This window comes from Alligator mississippiensis, chromosome 1 (assembly GCF_030867095.1).
Source record: "Alligator mississippiensis isolate rAllMis1 chromosome 1, rAllMis1, whole genome shotgun sequence".
In the NCBI taxonomy this organism is placed as follows: domain Eukaryota; kingdom Metazoa; phylum Chordata; order Crocodylia; family Alligatoridae; genus Alligator; species Alligator mississippiensis.
This window is the reverse complement of record NC_081824.1, coordinates 199896636-199913858: the sequence shown is the minus strand read 5'-3', so window position 1 is coordinate 199913858 and position 17223 is coordinate 199896636. Positions and strand designations below refer to the sequence as shown.

The following is a 17223-nucleotide window of genomic DNA, read 5'->3' as shown; positions in this document are numbered from 1 at the left end:
AAAGAGGGGTCCCACTGCCTTGAAGGATTGGGCTTGGTGTCAATGGCCGATCCAAAAATTACAGTGGAAGGAAAGATAAGAGATCACACATTGCTTCCAGCATTTAAAACTGCTTGCCATCTAATGCAGACCCTTTTTTATACACGATAAAGATGACTATGAAAAAGTTTTGTCAGGGACAGCAATAATGGAAAGCCCAGTACAAATATATACTGCTTGAAACCTAGAATATACCGTTCAGCAACAGTTGAATAAATAAGCACTAACAGTGAAGCTCAGGCTGTTCACACTAGTAAGCCTGATGAAATCCCTTGCAATAAATATAAGAAATAAATAGAAAAAAAAGTTTTTAATACTGGTCCAAATTTGAACTGATTCGATCTTTGGCTTTTTTATGCCTGTGGCTCACCAGCAGACCACAGCAGCCCTTAGCAAAGTGTCTTTCAAATTAAATCAGTCTGGGCAAAAACTATTGTTAATATAGCATGTGTCTGCAGCTTGGAGTAGCAGGAAGAAAATCAGAACTAGCAGGCCTTTTAAGATACTTTTTTACAAAACTATTTGATTTTGGTCATATCCCCTTTTTATTACAGTGACTCTGTACACATATAGGGAGCCAAATTTGGCCCCTGAATAAGTCAGGTGCATTTTCACAATTTCAATAAACTTGCTCACCCCAGGTCTGAATTTAGCTCCTGTTATTCCTTTTCTAATGTAGCCTTTCTCAAATGAGGTTGAAAGATACAAGAAATTCCTTTCCAATACAAGTGCTTTTCATAGCTACACCCTAGCAGCTTCTATCCTACTGTTAGTCATCTCATGCCCAAACCAACCTCTGCTGAAATCAACAGGAGTCTTTCAACTGATTAAGCTGGGATGGGATCAAGCACCTATGAAAATGGCATTGTTTTCTTTCTTCCTTGCTACTTGTGTTTCAACTTCTTTTTTTCAGCTGAGTACATACTTGTGAGACTTGTTCTAGGAATTTTTTTTTTTGCCCCTCTCCAAATTACAACTGCACTTCTGTGTCTAGCCAACAGTTTCTTCTGCATGTGTTTCTTCATATCTGCTTACTGAATGACTGTGAGGTTGGAGGGAAGATCTTCACAGTTCCCTGGGTATAACAGTGAATGGGACAACAGGACTGCTGGATTCCAGGTCGAGGGCTGTTAGGAAGCATTCAACAGCGGCTTCATTGTTTCCTTGAGCTTGCAATACTTCCCCCAGGCGGTTCCAGGCTTTGTGACTGGTGTTCTCTATCTGGACGGCATCTTTCAAAATCTTTTGAGCCAGGTTATTCCTTCCAAGCCTGCTCAGTACTGGGCCCTGGAAAGAAACAACAATGGAGCATGAGTGGATAGCCATATTATCATTGCCAATTAACAGTGTGTGCTCTACAATTATCACACAATGGAGGAATCCACAGAATGCTCTCCTCCTCTTCCCCCAAGATGCTCAGTACTGCAGTATTCCTTAGCCTGTGAGAGGCTCTACAACACAGAATGATTCATGAAGAAAAGAGGTTTCCCATATCCAAGTTACATGTTTGGTTTTGGGGGTTTTTTTTTTAGTAGGGGCTGAATTCAAGAAATGTTGAGAAGAGTTAATTCCACAGGGATGTGTTTCAAAGATCATATACAGCAAACAGCGATTTCAAGCACCTCCCATCCTCCTTTATCACTTCTTTGTATTACATTCCCTTTGCGAGTCACTACCCCAATCTGGATCTCAAAGAGCTAGGGGCAGCATAGAAGAGGGTCGCTGCTCCAAAAGCCCTATATCAATTTAAGAAGACACATAAGCAGGTGCAGGGATGTGGAAGGAACAGGAGCGGGAGGAGAAAGGAAACAATAATAAGAATGTGTTCGTATAGGCCTGTCACAGTCTCACAAGGCAGCCTCCTATTAATTATACAGCAGTCAACTGATATCCAGCTCCAGACAGCCACCTGGGCTTTACGTTCCACAACATGGAACAACAGTCGTTCAGTGACTCAACCAAAAGGTGCAGCTGGAATCAAGAGGCCTGGCTCAGCTTCTTGTCCCCATTTCACCTGGAACCAGCTACTGGAAGAGGCAACCAACCCTTTTTTTATCTTGCCTGACAGGCGCCGATTGGCTTCTGCCTGCTCCCAGCTGCTCTAGCTGCTAGAAGACCAATTCCCATTCCTTCTGCCAGCAACAGCTGATGTTGGATGGACTCTCTATGGAGCTCTTGGAGGCCTAAATTTACCATTTTTATTCTTCCAACAGACATCTTGTTTGAGGCAGCTTCACCAACATGCCTTCAACTGGTGGCCTCACACAACCACTATGCTCTCTCCCACCAGGTCAAATAAGTATTTAATGCCCCAAATTTGGAGAAGTCCTGCTTTTGGAATCAGATTTGCAAAGACTGAGTTGATGTTTCACTGTTATCTGTTATTAACTTCATGTGCTCTTTCCAACAACATTCCCATAACTTAGTTCTATAAGCTAGTTGGCAGCTCTTCACATTAGAACAGGTAAGATGTGGCAACCCAGCTAACAGCATTCAGTTTTGCACAGATGTGTATAGCGAACAGCATGATACACTGCTCACTCATGGTGAACATATGTTGCTCAATGCAGAACTCATCTTTATAAGAATGCACACATCTCTTTAAATGGGCTTGTAAAAATACATGGAGATAGAGAGGTGTCAACATTGTTGAGGATTATGTGACACCAATTGTCCTTTTGCATGATTGTTTGTGTGGATTTGACAAAAAGCTTTGCTGGGCCTTATTGTATACAGCTGAAATGTAAGATGCGTGCAATATCTTAAAACCCTCATGATCACAACCTGAAACATTTGTCTAATAAGAGATGGGTAAAATAGATAGCTTCTTGGTCTTGAAGAACTGTTTACTTTACCCAGCTGCTGGGAGATTTAGGATGCATCATTGCAGCTAAGCCCTATAGAGCAGCAGTAGCACTATTGATAAATACAGAAACCCATTATTGTATCAGAGGAAGGAATGAAGACACAACATGCTTTTAAGCAAACATAGCTATTGTCACCAAACCTTTTATCTTATTTTTTTTAAACAGGCACATTATTTTGATCTGAAAAATCCATTTATGATAATTGCATATAAATCCCAAACTTTCAAAAACTAAAATGCTTTCTCTTTCTAATCTACTTCCCTGTTAGGAAAACAGCTACCAAAAGTAATGAAAAGGCAATGGGCCAAACTTTGCTCTTCATGTGCTCAAAGCCTCTCTCTCAAATGCTGACTGAGTAGGCATACACAAAGGCAGATTTTGGTCCAGCGTGGGCAGCTGACAGGAAAAAGAATCTAGCATAATAAACTTGTAACTTCTGCATATATCATTCAGATCCTTTCAGACCCATTTTAGGATAGGAAACCTGAGGCTGGGACTTGCCCAAAGTAACGATGACTTGTCCAAAGTAACGATGACTTGTCCAAAGTAACAAAGCAAGTCTTTCTAGCTTGCCCTTGTAGATTGTTTTTTATTTTGTTTTGTGGGTGTGAGCGCTGATATAGTTGAGTCTGAAACCCCACTGTCTAGGTTCTTCTCCCTGCAAATATTTCTGTGATGCTCTTAATAAAAAGGGTGTCAACAAATATTGTGCTTTGCATTATAAAAAAAATAATCTACGGTGGATACAGAAACAGTAAGAAAGTGAATGTTTTTAAATGCTGCCTCTGGAGCTCAGCAGAAGTTTAGAAGGCCTGACCCAATGCCCTTTGGAAGTCCATGGAAAGCTGCCCATTGACTTTTGCGAGTGCTGCATCAAGGAGATGCTTTGGGGGAATTTTGCTCTCACTGGCATTTCTGAGTCTTGCTGCTGACCTGCTGAAATGAAACATGTTTTGTAACTTGGACATTGTGGGAGCCTACTCAAAGTGATTATTAGTGCCACTTCCAGTTCTTCTGCAATCCCAATTTAACAAGCAGAAGTATTTGCACATTAAAGAGACACGCTGAATGTCTGCACTGACACAACTATTCCTACCTCGCATGGCTATATGGAAGAGTTAGAGATCACAGAAGTCTTAAACCTGCGGTAACATACACCACTGAACACTTGGTTTCCCTAAGGTATTTCCATTTGAGAGCCACTGAATGTCATATTTCCCAATGGAGTCTGGCTAGCTGTAAACAGTGGCTGCATGTTGTTGCTATGTACCGTCCAGCTGGAATCTGCCTACAATGCAAAAGAAAAAATATATTCGTAGAACCACCCACTGACAGGCAATTTACATTTTTAGCTGGAAGATTTTTTACATTTTTCTAATGAAAGTTAAGTTCCTCAGTTTCCATAGAAACTCATCTGCTTAATGTGCATGCATAATTTCATAAAATCAGAGATCCAAGGAAGATTAGCAATTAGTATAAATAAAAACAGGCAAATGATTAAGGGTTTCATTCTCCTATTCTTTCAGGCAAAAGGAGGGGTTGTGTTTTTGTTGTTGGCTTTTTTTTTTGCCATATCAATGCAGAAATCAGTGCCTTCTTTTTCTAGTTCAACAGCACAATTCTTTTGGTTGTCAATAGGGCTTTTAAGAGCTACCTCCTTGTCCATTTATTACAGTTAACACAGATGGTTAGTATATCCATGCATGAGAATTGTTGACTCTTTTGCCATTTATTTCTATTGTGCAAGAATGGGCCTTTAAAGGAGCAGGGAAGGGGACAGGGTTATTTTTAAGTTGATGTATATTATAATGCTTTTTTGAATTTTAATTTTAAGACTACGGCTTCTCAGTTTCAAGAGACTTTGTAGCATGGATCACCCCCCAGAACTACGTGAAACAAATACCTTATTTCATACGTTAATTATTCTAATCAAACTATCAAAACTCAAATATTAATCCATCCTATTTGATCTGAGGGTAATTAAGAGAAATCCACTTAGTGTTAATTTCTCTCTCTTGGCTGAAGATAAATTCAGTGCTTGTGAACCCACAGTGACGGCAGCGGAAATCCTGTTCTCTCTCTCAATCCGCGGGGCCATTTACATCATTGAAATTTGTAGCAAAAATTGAATTTCTTTTTTTCAAAACCTGCTTTTTGAAAGACATGGCTGGAAAGAGAAGCTGGGGCTGCTTATTAGCGCCCACAGATGTAGTGGAAAAACTTAATTCGGTATCATGACTTGGAGTCTAAGGCCTGTAACCAGACTCATAAAATTGCCCTGGATGAAGGAGAAAAGGGCTTGGGGTGACATTTTCAAAAGTACTCGTCTACGTGGGAAGTGGAAGGCACAAAACTACAACATTAAGACTGGCCTTGAATTTCTTTTGGTGCCATCTGTGAGATGACACTTGTATTTCAGACCAGGACTCTTTTGTGATTACAGGCAGTTATTCCAGTTTCAGCTTCCACTGAACCTCAGCAGAACTGGTTCTGGTTATAAATTCTCCCTGGTGCCTCTTACTTTATAAGGCATGAAAGAAGTTCACAACGGGGGTTCGGTTTGTGTGTTAAGATTTTCATATATTCTTCCCTCTTTTGTCTTGGAGGGCATTATGGATGACTGAGGAATTGCAGGTTTTTTCAAATGCATGAGAAGGGTAGGTCATTTTTAATCAGATGGTTGGCTCAAGTGTTTTATAAACACATAGCAGACAAGCTCCTTGGCTGCTGAGACATGAAAAAAAACCAAAGACCAAAAGAAAACTGCATTTTACCAGAAGAGGCAGTGCATTAGTTTGACTTGGCTCTGCAGTGTCTGTACAGATTGCATACTTCAGCGGGGCTTATTGGTGCTTTTATCTAATACCTGAGTCAATCAGCTATTAGATAAAAGCACCAAAAAAAGCCTTGCTGAATCATCTGATCTATACAGATGTTGGGCAAGCTGGGTCAAACTAATGCAATGCTCCTTTTGGGTATGCACTGGGCTCAGTGCGTGGACACAACAAGTTTAAAGTGCTAGTTTGTTTGTTGTTGTTTTTTTACATCTGTAAGCAGCCCTTTTGTCAAAGTCTCAGCACCCTTTGGGAAGGGAATGAAACCTTTCAATCCATTTCCCACTGTTCTCCAAGGAAAAAACAAAGGAAGAGAGGGCATACCAAACCTAACCCATTTACTGGAGGCGGGGGTGGGGGAGGGGGAATGACAAAGACCTTTAAAATTATCTTATATAATCATAAACAGCATAAGGGAAAGGGGATGCAAATAATGCGGATCTTTCTGGTGTACATATCAAAACCTTTATCCACATCCTGTCTGCTTCCCACTTCTCAGCTGAGAGAGCTGAATTTTTGCCCATTATGGCAAGGGGATCTTAAGGTTTAGGTAGTAAGAAAGATGAGACTGCACTCTTCTTACCAAAGAAAAAGGTGGACTTCAATTAGAAGTCCAGCCAGAGAGCATCTTCCTGTTATGTGATCTCATCAGCGGTGTTTGGCACCCACAGTATGAAGTTCTATTTCAGAAAAATGCTCATTTTAAAACAGGACTGCTTCTTCAGCAGCCTCCTTCAAAATGCCTTTCAGATGCATTTGGAACGTTGTGGTAGTAATCTCACATAATGGAAAGTCTGCGTTGCTACTGGGCGATATACACTTCTGTAATTATTTAACAATCAAAACAAGTTTTAAGCAGAATCTGTTGCATAAACCATGATATGTCAGAGAGCCCTTTTGGAAAATGGCAAAAGATTAACCCTAGACTTTTGAAGCTTCCTACAACGAAGGCAGAAAAAATTGACAATACAGATTATTTCAGAGGGGTGGGGATTTTTGAGCTCTGGGTGGGAAAGGGGGGTGGGTTATGATATCACCTGTCCATACCAGAGTCTGAGATGGGTCAACTATTTAATCTTGCATTATTTTATTCTGCACAAATCATGGAGATAGTTAGATCTATCGCTTTTGAAGGTCTGCCATAAAAAATACATGAAACATAAAGAGCTCTGTGGAAGTAATCTGTGGGCACCTGCCAAGCACACTAAACCAAAGAGCACGTGACTTTATTTGCCACCTTGCTACTGTGGAATGGTGGATGCCAAATTCTCTTAGTTATGCTGCTGTTTCTGCAGTCAGTGCAGCTATTTCTGACACCTGTCCCCTGGAGCAGCATCTCCTGTCAGTCAGTGAAGCTGAAGTCCTGCATTTATAAAGACTGAGGGGGGAGGCAGGAGGAAGGGACTGCAGCCAGAGGAAAAAGGAAAGCAGACAAACAGTGCTCCACCACCACTTGCCCATCCTCTGGCTTCTTTGCAATTAGGCTTCAGACCATGGTACTACATGGATACAGGCCAAGCAGACTGGAAAGGTCATCTCAGACCACTTAGTCTCTCTGCAGCTTTCCACACAGTCGATCGCAAGGTGAGGCAGGGCCATGTCTACAGTACAGCTGCAGGAAATGGTGCAACACTGCAACAGCTTTAACTATTCTTCTCCAGCAAGAACCAGAGAGTACAGAAGTGCGACTGCTGACTGCTTCAGGGCCCCTCCCACAATTACCCAACTGATTGGTGAAGGGGACCTACCACTTATCACTCCCCATTTGCTCCTGACTGGCGGGGAGGAGAAAACTGCAGTTTTAAATATAATGCCATTTTTTCCTTCCGCAGCTGATTGGCCAAGGGGCCCTGGCAGCCCCAATGCTTGCCACTCACCAGTGAGAAGGTAAAAATGGTGCCATATTTTAAACCACTGTTTTCACTTCCCAGCCAATCAGAAGTGAGTGGGGAGCAGTGAGCAGTAGGGCACTTCTGCCAATTAGTGGCAGGGGTATGTGTGGGAGAGTCTATGGGGAACCTGCAAGATTAAAGGAGCTGCTGTGCACCCCGCTTCCGCCATAAATTTGGTAGGTCCCTAATGCTAGCACTTATGTGGTGAGATACCACATGCTCTGCTGCCACAATATACCGGTGGCAGCAGGTGGACCTCATTTAAAGCTGGGAAAGACTGAAGTGAGGCTGCTCAAACATGACAACACCTTTTTTAGACTCTCTTTAGTCCTCCTCTTTCACCAACAACATCAAAGTTCTGCCCAACTTACTGCTAACCTCACTTAAGAAAGTGGCTGCTAAGAAAAATGCCTTCTGATCCTCAATACTATCAGTGTATGGGGCCCCAGCTACAGCCTGTTTCTCCATGCATGGCATGCCAAGACAGCTATGCTCTTTTGGGACAACATAGCTTACAAAGATCACTGAATGAGAGGTTGGTGATAAAACTACTCTGAGCTGAGAGGGCTGGAAAGAAGATGAGCATCCTCAAAGGTGATTCGATTGGTACAAAGTCAGATCATTGTTGAGGCCTGCTGCAAGTCCCTTCTCTATTAAAAAAAAATAATAAAAAAATAATAAAAAAAGCTTACTAAACATAATCAAAAGAAGTGGGGGAGGAGGGATAGAAGGCAAATCATTTGAGAGAGAAATACAAAGCATCAAAGAGTCAAAGCTGCAAGAAGCCCACTAGGGATTTCACCAGGCAGATGTCACTTAGCAAGCATTTAGATACAGTGGCACTGGTTCTACTGAAAACTTGACAGGAGACGGCACAAAGAAGGAAGGAAGGAGAAACAAAGAGACTGCAGAAAAGAAAACGACTAACAGAGCAGCCTTCCCTCTCCTCATCTATGCTCTTAGCCCTTCCCATCCTCCAGCACATCTATGCTGGTAGCTCGTAATTGAAAGGGACCTAATTCTCCAGGACTCCCTCCGAGCATCAAAGGCAAACCCCCATCTATAGCAAAAAGACTGCATGGAAGCAAGGCACTGTGCTCCACCTCCAGCCCTGCTGTATCTATTTTGGTTCATCAATTGTTAAGAGGCATGCTGGTAGCATGTTTGAAGCTTAAAAATGATAAAACATTTATTGACATAAAAAGCAGACCCTAAGACAGCAATTCGCAAACCAGGAGGCTCTGATCTCTTCCCAGGGAGGCTCAACCAAGCTCAGGGAAAATGAAAAGAGTATTAAGGGTTTTTTTTCTCTATCTTACTGGATAGTCATCACACTTGGGCTTCAGTCAAACAGAACTGTTTGCTGCATACTGAATATTCAGGACAGTCCTGCTTCCACTAAGGACTATACAGAAATGGAGCAGCAAGCTAAATCACCTAACAGGCTGTCTGATTCACATGTTTAAAAGAGACTATGAAAGTGCACCCTTTTCTCCATGTGTTCTTTCCTGGAGGAAGGCAGGATGTCTCCAGGATCAGATCACAGCAAAGGACAAAACCCAGGAGTCTGATTTCCCTCCTACTCAAAATCCACTATTACTTTATTCTCTTCCTGGAGCTGGGAACAAAACTTCAGAGTCTTGACTCTCAGCCCTTCATACGCTAACCACTGACCTTCATTTATTTCCAGCTCTGCAGAGTAGAAGTGGGAACAGACTGACATGGTCAAAGCAAGCATGGAGGCCGTGTGGTAAGGGCAAAGGATTCTGGGAAACCATTAGGGTTGGTCTTTGAAGCCTGGTTCTTCTCTTTGCAGTCTTACACACTTCCTGGCTTTTTTGCCTTTCTGCTCTATCTTTTCTTTGTCAGAAGGGGAACACACAGAAGGGTTTTACACTTAGAAGTGGTATATGGAAGGTCTGTCAAGGAAAAATGGCTATGATTCTAGTCTGTTTTCCATTGCAATCACTTATTTGTGAAAGTGTCCTTTGTGAGTGGTGGAGAAAATCTCAGATACCTGATTACATCTTAACCAGTTCTGGATTTTTCACCAGCATCTATTCTAGCCCCATGATCTCTTATAAATATTTACACGGAGAGGGTCAAATACCTTTCCTGTTTCTCCAAAGGAGGAGGAAGTCTCTGGAAAAATAAGAGAAATCATGCTGAAAATCTACTCAGCTATCTTCCACCAGGAATTTCAGCAGCTCTGTTTTCTTTTAGAAATTCTGTGGACTGGTTCGGTATGCTTTGCAGTTATGCAAAGAAGCAAAGTTAGAGAACAGGTGCCAAATTCAGAACTTTAGGATGGCAGGGAAGAGGGAAAAATGAACAGATATTGCCTTCATGAGAAATGAAGAGGTAACCCTTCCCTCTTTGGGGAGAGACCCTGAAGAGTTTTTCCCTGGCCAAAATAATAGTTGTTGAATATCTGCAACAAGCTGGCTTGCATTCGCTGTCCCACGGTCAATTGGCAACTCAAAAAATCCGTCCTTCAGTCATCTCCAAGCCTCTCATTTGCAAGGAACTAAGACTGACTAAATAGTCTTAATATTGACTCTGCTTTCTGCATGTCCTTTTACAGCATTGGATGAAGTGAGCTTCAGCTCACAAAAGTGTGTGCTTTATATTGTATACATACATACATATCTTGGTTAGTCTATAAGGTACAATATTCAATAGTCTTAAAATATTCCTACTGGGAAGGTTGCCTGTACACAGCCAATCTTTCCTTAGTGGCCCAGCCATTAACGGGATTTCATATACTATCCCAGTTCTGCAGAAATTTACCACCAAGTTCATCACCTGCCATAGTCATTGTGAGCACAGAGCTCATCAAACTGAGCACTGTGCTTAGTAATTCCCTTAAGACAGCAATGGTATGGGGAGAGCAAGGCAACTTGTAAGATGTAAGCAAAATATATCAACATCTATGTTACAATGGCCACAGATAATGGGGCTTCACAAAGCAGGAATAAGTCTGCTGTGGCCGATCTGAAGATTCTACTGGAAAATGCCCATGAACTAATCTAGGTGCAAGCAAGCATCTCCTGAACAGAACAGATTTGCTTGGCCTTCCACAACTGACAATCTCTTCTATAACACACAATATTCATCATATTGTACAACTACAGCCCAAACCTCAGAATACAGTCAGTGCTATAGCAACTGCTAGAAGATGCAGACAGATCTAAATGGGAATGCACTAGCGTGTTCAAACTAGCCCATCCATCTCCCACTCCCGCTCTGCAATGCTGGGGAGCCTGTAGGGAGTGTTTCTTTATCTACTTTTAACTTGAAATGTTTCATAAATCATAAACCTTTATGCATGAAGAGATTGTGTTGAATTATAGATAGTGGTGTATTTTCTCTTACATGCATAAAAGGATAGAAAGAGTCAACTCGATGAGAAGATAAAGAATTAAAACCTTTCTATAAATATTGCATGTGCATTAATGGGATGGAGGTGCAGCGGTCCACATAAAAATGGTATCAGACAGCTTACCATACAGCAGGTCTACACATCCTGGAGGAGCTCCTGCTTCCTTCTGAGCGTGGCCAGCTCAACACAGTTTGTTGGCTTACTGAAGACTCCAAGAGATTTTGCTACTTTCTGTCTGCTGGCTTGTGACACTGCACCACAGTGGCAAAACAGTATATTGCTAATAAAATTAATTCCCTTTTGTCTTACATGGGAGTCCACGATGGTTACATGGCTCAGAGTTTAGGGCCTTGTCTGCGAGAAGTAGCTGTCAGAAGGCAGCAAAGACACAAATCTTAATGGAAGTGATGGAGAGGCAGATACAGGTTTATATAGATGCAAAAGGCCCATTAGGTTAAGTCCCTCTCCCTGTACCACACATACTGGATATTATACTGATATTGTGCATGGGTACATTATACCTGACAAATCTTGTGTCCTTCTACGACCAGGTAACTAGCCATCTGAACGAGGGACACGAGGTTGACATGATTTACTTAGACTTCAATAAAGCCTTTGATTCTGTTTCCCACAGGATTCTCTCAAACAAACTAGAGGGTGCTGTCCTTGACTAGTCTACAATGAGGTGGGTGGGCAATTGGCTTAGAGGCTGCTCCCAGTGGGTCATAATTGATGGGCTGGCCTCATCCTGGAGGGCCCTTTCCAGTGGTGTCCCCCCAGGGATCAGTGCTTGGACCCATGCTCTTTAATATATTCATTAATGACTTGGATGAGGGGGTAGAAAGCTCAATGATTAAGTTCGCAGATGATACCAAACTGTGGGAAAATGTAGGCACATTGGAGGATAGGGTCAAGATCCAGGACGACCTTGACAGACTGGACTCATGGGTGGAATGGAATCAGATGAGGTTTAACAGGGATAAATGCAAAGTCCTTCATCTGGGTAGGAAGAACCCTCACCACAACTACACGATGGGTGGTGGTCCACTGGCTGGCACAGCATCTGAATGAGACCTGGGGGCTATGATTGACCATAAGGATGAATATGAGCCAACAGTGAAATAAGGTTGCCAGAAAGGCATATGGAGCTCTTGCGTGTATCAGCTGACGTGTGGCCAATAGATCCAGGGTGGTGCTCCTCCCTCTATTTGGCACTGGTGAGGCCTCAGTTGGAGTACTGTGTCCAGTTCTGGGCAGCGCACTTCAAGAAGGACACGGATAAGCTCGAGAGGGTACAAAGAAGGGCCACCTGCCTGGTCAAGGGCATGGAGGATCGGCCCTATGAGGAGAGACTCCAGGAACTGGGCCTATTCAGTTTGAGCAAGAGAAGGCTGAGAGGTGACTTGATAGCCGCCTACAAGTATGTTGGGGTGAACACCAAGATCCAGGGAAGCAACTCTTCAGGAAGGTACCTCAAGGGAGGATGAGGACCAATGGGCATAGGTTTATAGAGGGTAAATTCAGGATATAAGAAAGAACTTTTTCTCTGGAAGGGTTGCCAGAATCTTGAACACACTCCCAGCTGAGGTGGTGCAGTTGTCATCCTTGGAAGTGTTCAAGAAGAGGCTGGACAGGCACCTTGCTGAGCTTGTCTGAGCCCAATAACTTCCTGCCCGCAGCAGGGGCCTGGACTTGATCATCTTACAGGTCCCTTCTGGTTCTACGATTCTATGGACTCAGCCAAAAGGCCAAGAAGTAGACAACATGTAGATGCTAAAGACACCAGACTCAGAAACCCAACATGGATTATAGCCATTTTAGCCTGTTCATCCTCAGCTTTAACAGCATCTTCAGCACCACCGTACATTTTCTGTCTTTTATGGGTCAAGTTAACAACCATAAAGCCAAGGGAGGATCTTGCCTACCATAACATTCTAGATGCCCTTTCAGACCAAACTGTAGCAATGAAGCTACACTGATAACACTGGATGGCATCTGGACGACTGTAGTCAGGAGCCATAACATTCAAACTGATTTTATTAGCTCTGTAGGAAGCTTGTAACACAAACACTCAGTCTAGTCACTGAATTCAGCAGGAAGGTTTTTGAACAGGTGGAGGACACAGACCTGTGGGTTAAAGGTGCTGTTTTATTAAACAATCGCTTTCCAGAGTAATGCCATACTGTAAGGCCTTAAACAGGCTTGTGACTAGATATGTGAAAGACAACCACTTAGTATTTATTTTTCAGCACAGCAATTCATCCCATGACTGACACAACTTTGCCAAGTCTACTCTGACTTGAACACCCAGGAAACCCTGGTCTCCATACATGCTGTTTAGGATTCTGGGAACTTTACCAACAAGTTTTGTTTCCTCCACTGAGTCTTAGATTTGTGGGGTCTGAGGAGGGCTAAAGAGTTTTGTTTTTCTTTGTAGAATTGGCCTTGGTTTCTGAAGCCATGTAAATAGCACCCAAGTGATTTAATAACATCTTGCCCATTCTAGCTTACCTTGCTGTTACTGACCCCAGGAAATCTGAGCAGGCCTTAGGATTAAATGAAGGATATGAGAATTGTGCAGTTCTTTCAGGAGGAGACACAGCTACAGAAGGTTTCAGCTTTACAAAAACCATTACAGGCACACATGCAGCTTGTTGTCTCTTCTGAAATGAAAGAAGTACGGCAGCTACAGGACAAGTCTGATGGGGAGGGAACAAGCCAAGAACATGAAAAGCTCCCTCCCTAAGGACTCTCCAATCATCTACTGGCACTGAGAGAGCAGCATTTCTTTGGGCCATAGGGAGGGTAGTGCTAAGGTTTTAGCTGTTGACGTTACCAGTTCACCAGCTGACCTGCATGGGGAAAAACTGCAGCTGGTAACAAACATGCCTGGTCTAAGGCATCAGACAAAGCCCGTGACCTGACACACATACCTTTTTTAGTGTGAGGATCCAAAATGCATAGTTCTCCTCTGGGTACCCAATTTGCTAACGGCAAGGATGAGCTCTCTCTCAGATTCAGCTGCTTCCACACTGAACTCTGAGTTAAAAGCCTGTTCCAAGGAGCACTTTTCCCCAAGGAAAGTTTACAGCAGTTATTTTGGGATATCTGAAGCACAAGAACATTCCTGGGATTCTACAACAGGCTTCAGAGTTGGGAAAACAGAATCTCTGCCTGTGCCCATGCTGGGTTGGAAGAAGTCTATTTGTTTCCCCAGCAGGCCAGATATTTCCCCTGCAGTCTCATCCTTGAGATGACGATGCATAAGGCACTTGTCAAACAATATAAAACTTGTCTGGGGGTCCTCTCATAGAAACGGATCAGATTTTGATTTAATGGATCTGCTTTTATAATAAGCCCCCTAATGTTGCTCTACAGAGATACACGCTGAATGTTATAGTTTAGGTAATATGCAGCAGTCCTGACACTTAGCTTCAGCAAACACTACCAAACTCTTGGGACATTTTCTGCTGTGCCGACAGCCTTTCAGGTCTCACAAGCTGAGCAAAGCCAGACTAGGTCACTTGGACTGGAAATTTTCAGGAGAGACCAAGATGCTACAGAAAACTGTGTTGGCAATGCAGTCCTGAACTGCCTTGTCCCAGCCTGGTGCCAACAGGTGCTGTACAGCTGAGGTCCCATCTTTGGGCTGAGATGTAAAACCTATGGCCCAGGCCTAGCTTGGCCACCTGTTTTCATCTGGGGCCATGTTCTTCACCCAAGAAATTTAGCCTTCAGGGGTAAGACAGGATAACACATGAAGTTGTCACTGGTAGGCACAGTGGTCTTTCTGGCTGGCAGGATGCTCACTCTCCCTGGCTCCTTCCCACTGTCAGTATGTGTGTGTGTTTTGAGGCGGGTACACAGGAGCAATAGCAGAGAGGAGATCAATTAGGTGATAGTCCTTGGGCTGAAGAGTGGCACAGACTGACACAACCTGTCCCAGTTTAATGCTGGCAGTGATAATATTACAAGAATGAGAGCTCACTGATCCATTTCCTTCTCTCTCCTGATTGCCACTGTCTAATTCTCATTCTCTTTCTGCTTTGATGTTCCCCAGTCTCTGTGGGAAAGGGAGATAGGAAGTGTTATGACATTATGTTATTATGGACATCAATTAGAAGAGAGATGGAGAGGAGGAAAAGGAACACTGGTCGGTGTCTTGGAAGGTGGGGAGAAGGGGATTCCATGATTGAGGATGGGAGGGAGATCTCTGACGAGAAAAGATAGAGAAAACTTCATGGTCATAGTGAGAGAAGAGAAAAAGGAGGCATCTTGGGGAAGGAGGGAAGAAGCAGACAGACTAGATTCTGGATGAACATGGAGAAAGTGTGTTTTACTGAGAAAGTACTTTGGGACAGGATACTGATGCTACACCCTTTTGAAAAATGTAACAGCATCCTCAAATTCACCTTGTCAATTATTAGACGCCCACAGAATCGGTACGGCAACTTGGTTTAGAATTGAACAGAAAGTAGGGCAAGGCCTGTGTTTTATTCTCTGAAGTATTCATCAGCATTAGAATCAGAAGCTAAACTATTTCTTTGTCACGCACTTAGAAACCTTCCCATTTTCCCCTAATTATTAGCATTCTAAAAAACATTTCATCAGCCTCAGTAGCCGGATGCTGGTATCGACAACTCCACAGTCCATTATAAAATTCCAGCTCCAAATCTGAGTTCAACACCCAAAGCCTTTGCATGTTGGTAACTGTTCCAGAATTATAATCCTGAAACACTTAATCAGATAAGTACCCCTTATTCAAACAACCAATACCTAGGAACACAGGACTGAAGGAGACAACCTGGGTAATGATGTCCAGCCCCCTAAGGTCACAGATAATCATATAAGAGAGAAGTTTAGTCCAAAAGGATCCACAAGAACATCCACTGCAGCCTGTACACCACAGCCAGAAAGCACCCCTAACACATTTATGATGGTTAGTACAAAAACCCCTAGAGCCTCATACGTTCATTGACATTAGGGGCTGGAAGGGACCTCGCAAGATCACTGAGTCCAGTCCCCCTGCCATAGGCAGGAAGTCCGCTGGGGTCAAATGACCCCTCGCAAGATAAGCATTCAAATACCATTTGAATGAGTCCAGAGTAGGTGCTTGCACCACCTCTGGGGAAAGTCTGTTCCAGACACTGGACACTCAGACCGTAAAGACGTTTTTTCTTATGTCCAGTCTAAATCGGCTTTCCAGAAGTTTGTGGCTGTTAGACCGTGTTATACCTTGGGGAGCCCTGGTAAACAACTGTTCTCCCAGATCCTGCTGCACCCCCCTTATGTACTTATAAGCTGACACCAAGTCACCCCTGAGCCTTCTCTTCTCCAGGCTGAAGAATCACACCTTCATTGTGTCACAGGAATGCAGCAGAAGAGACAGGGCTGTCATCCATGCCTTAAGCCTCTGCAATGGAATGGGATTTATAATGTAAAGGGTCTTGACTTCAGTGCATTACTAAACATGCCTCTCTCTACATTACAGCTGTAGAAGGACATTTAGGTCATGATTTGCAAGGGACTCACTGTAATGTGTAATGCATGGTGGAAAACTGCTGTAATGTGATTTAGGAAAATCTACCATCCATCCATTTCTGAACTAAGCCTGAGCAAAGAATGCATGGAAAGAATTTTCAAAGATTCTTTCAAACAAAAATCCTTCCATACTTTTTGTTACCTGTTTTGTTGAAATGTTTACAGATAGCAAAACAAAAAGTTTCCTGTAAGAGTTCCTGAGAACATGGTCAGGTGAAAGGTTATGCCAGAAATGTTCATGCGTTCATTTAAAATCTCCCTGGTTTAACTCTTCCTAGTTAATAAAGTTTCAGTCACCCAGTCCTAAAGCAGAAACACAACCATGCAAGTTGGGTGACCAATCATACACTAAACATAGCATGCCACTTCATAGCTGGAACAGTTCATTTACAAACAAACTGCACGCTGAAATGTAGTCACATACGGTCATCAAACCATGCTAGAAGATTGGCATAGTCATAACGCCCTGGGAGGAGATAAGATTTCATTTGCTGGATGTATTTGTTGCTCTGAATAAATCACAGTCTGACCAGCAGCAATCTAAACCTTAGCAATAAGACTGAACTTTGGTTTGGAAAGATCACCTTTAGTCCTTACTCCGCTCATTTCATGGCTTTCTGAGACTGCTAACAAGAGAGACACTAAGCAACAACTGCAGGGTATATTGT

At 42.9% G+C, this 17223-nt stretch overlaps 1 protein-coding gene across 6 annotated transcripts in view; it reads right to left on the bottom strand.

Annotated features, from left to right (window-relative positions):
* Positions 1 to 334: 334 nt before the first annotated feature.
* Positions 335 to 17223, bottom strand: part of TTC7A (tetratricopeptide repeat domain 7A) — a 260649-nt gene continuing 243760 nt past the window's right edge. For all 6 annotated transcript variants that reach the window (XM_006268496.4, XM_019485343.2, XM_019485340.2 and 3 more), the window contains one exon: positions 335 to 1326. In XM_006268496.4, coding sequence (XP_006268558.3) covers positions 1105 to 1326 — 222 coding nt within the window. In that variant the 3' untranslated portion in view covers positions 335 to 1104. The remainder of the gene's footprint in view (positions 1327 to 17223) is intronic.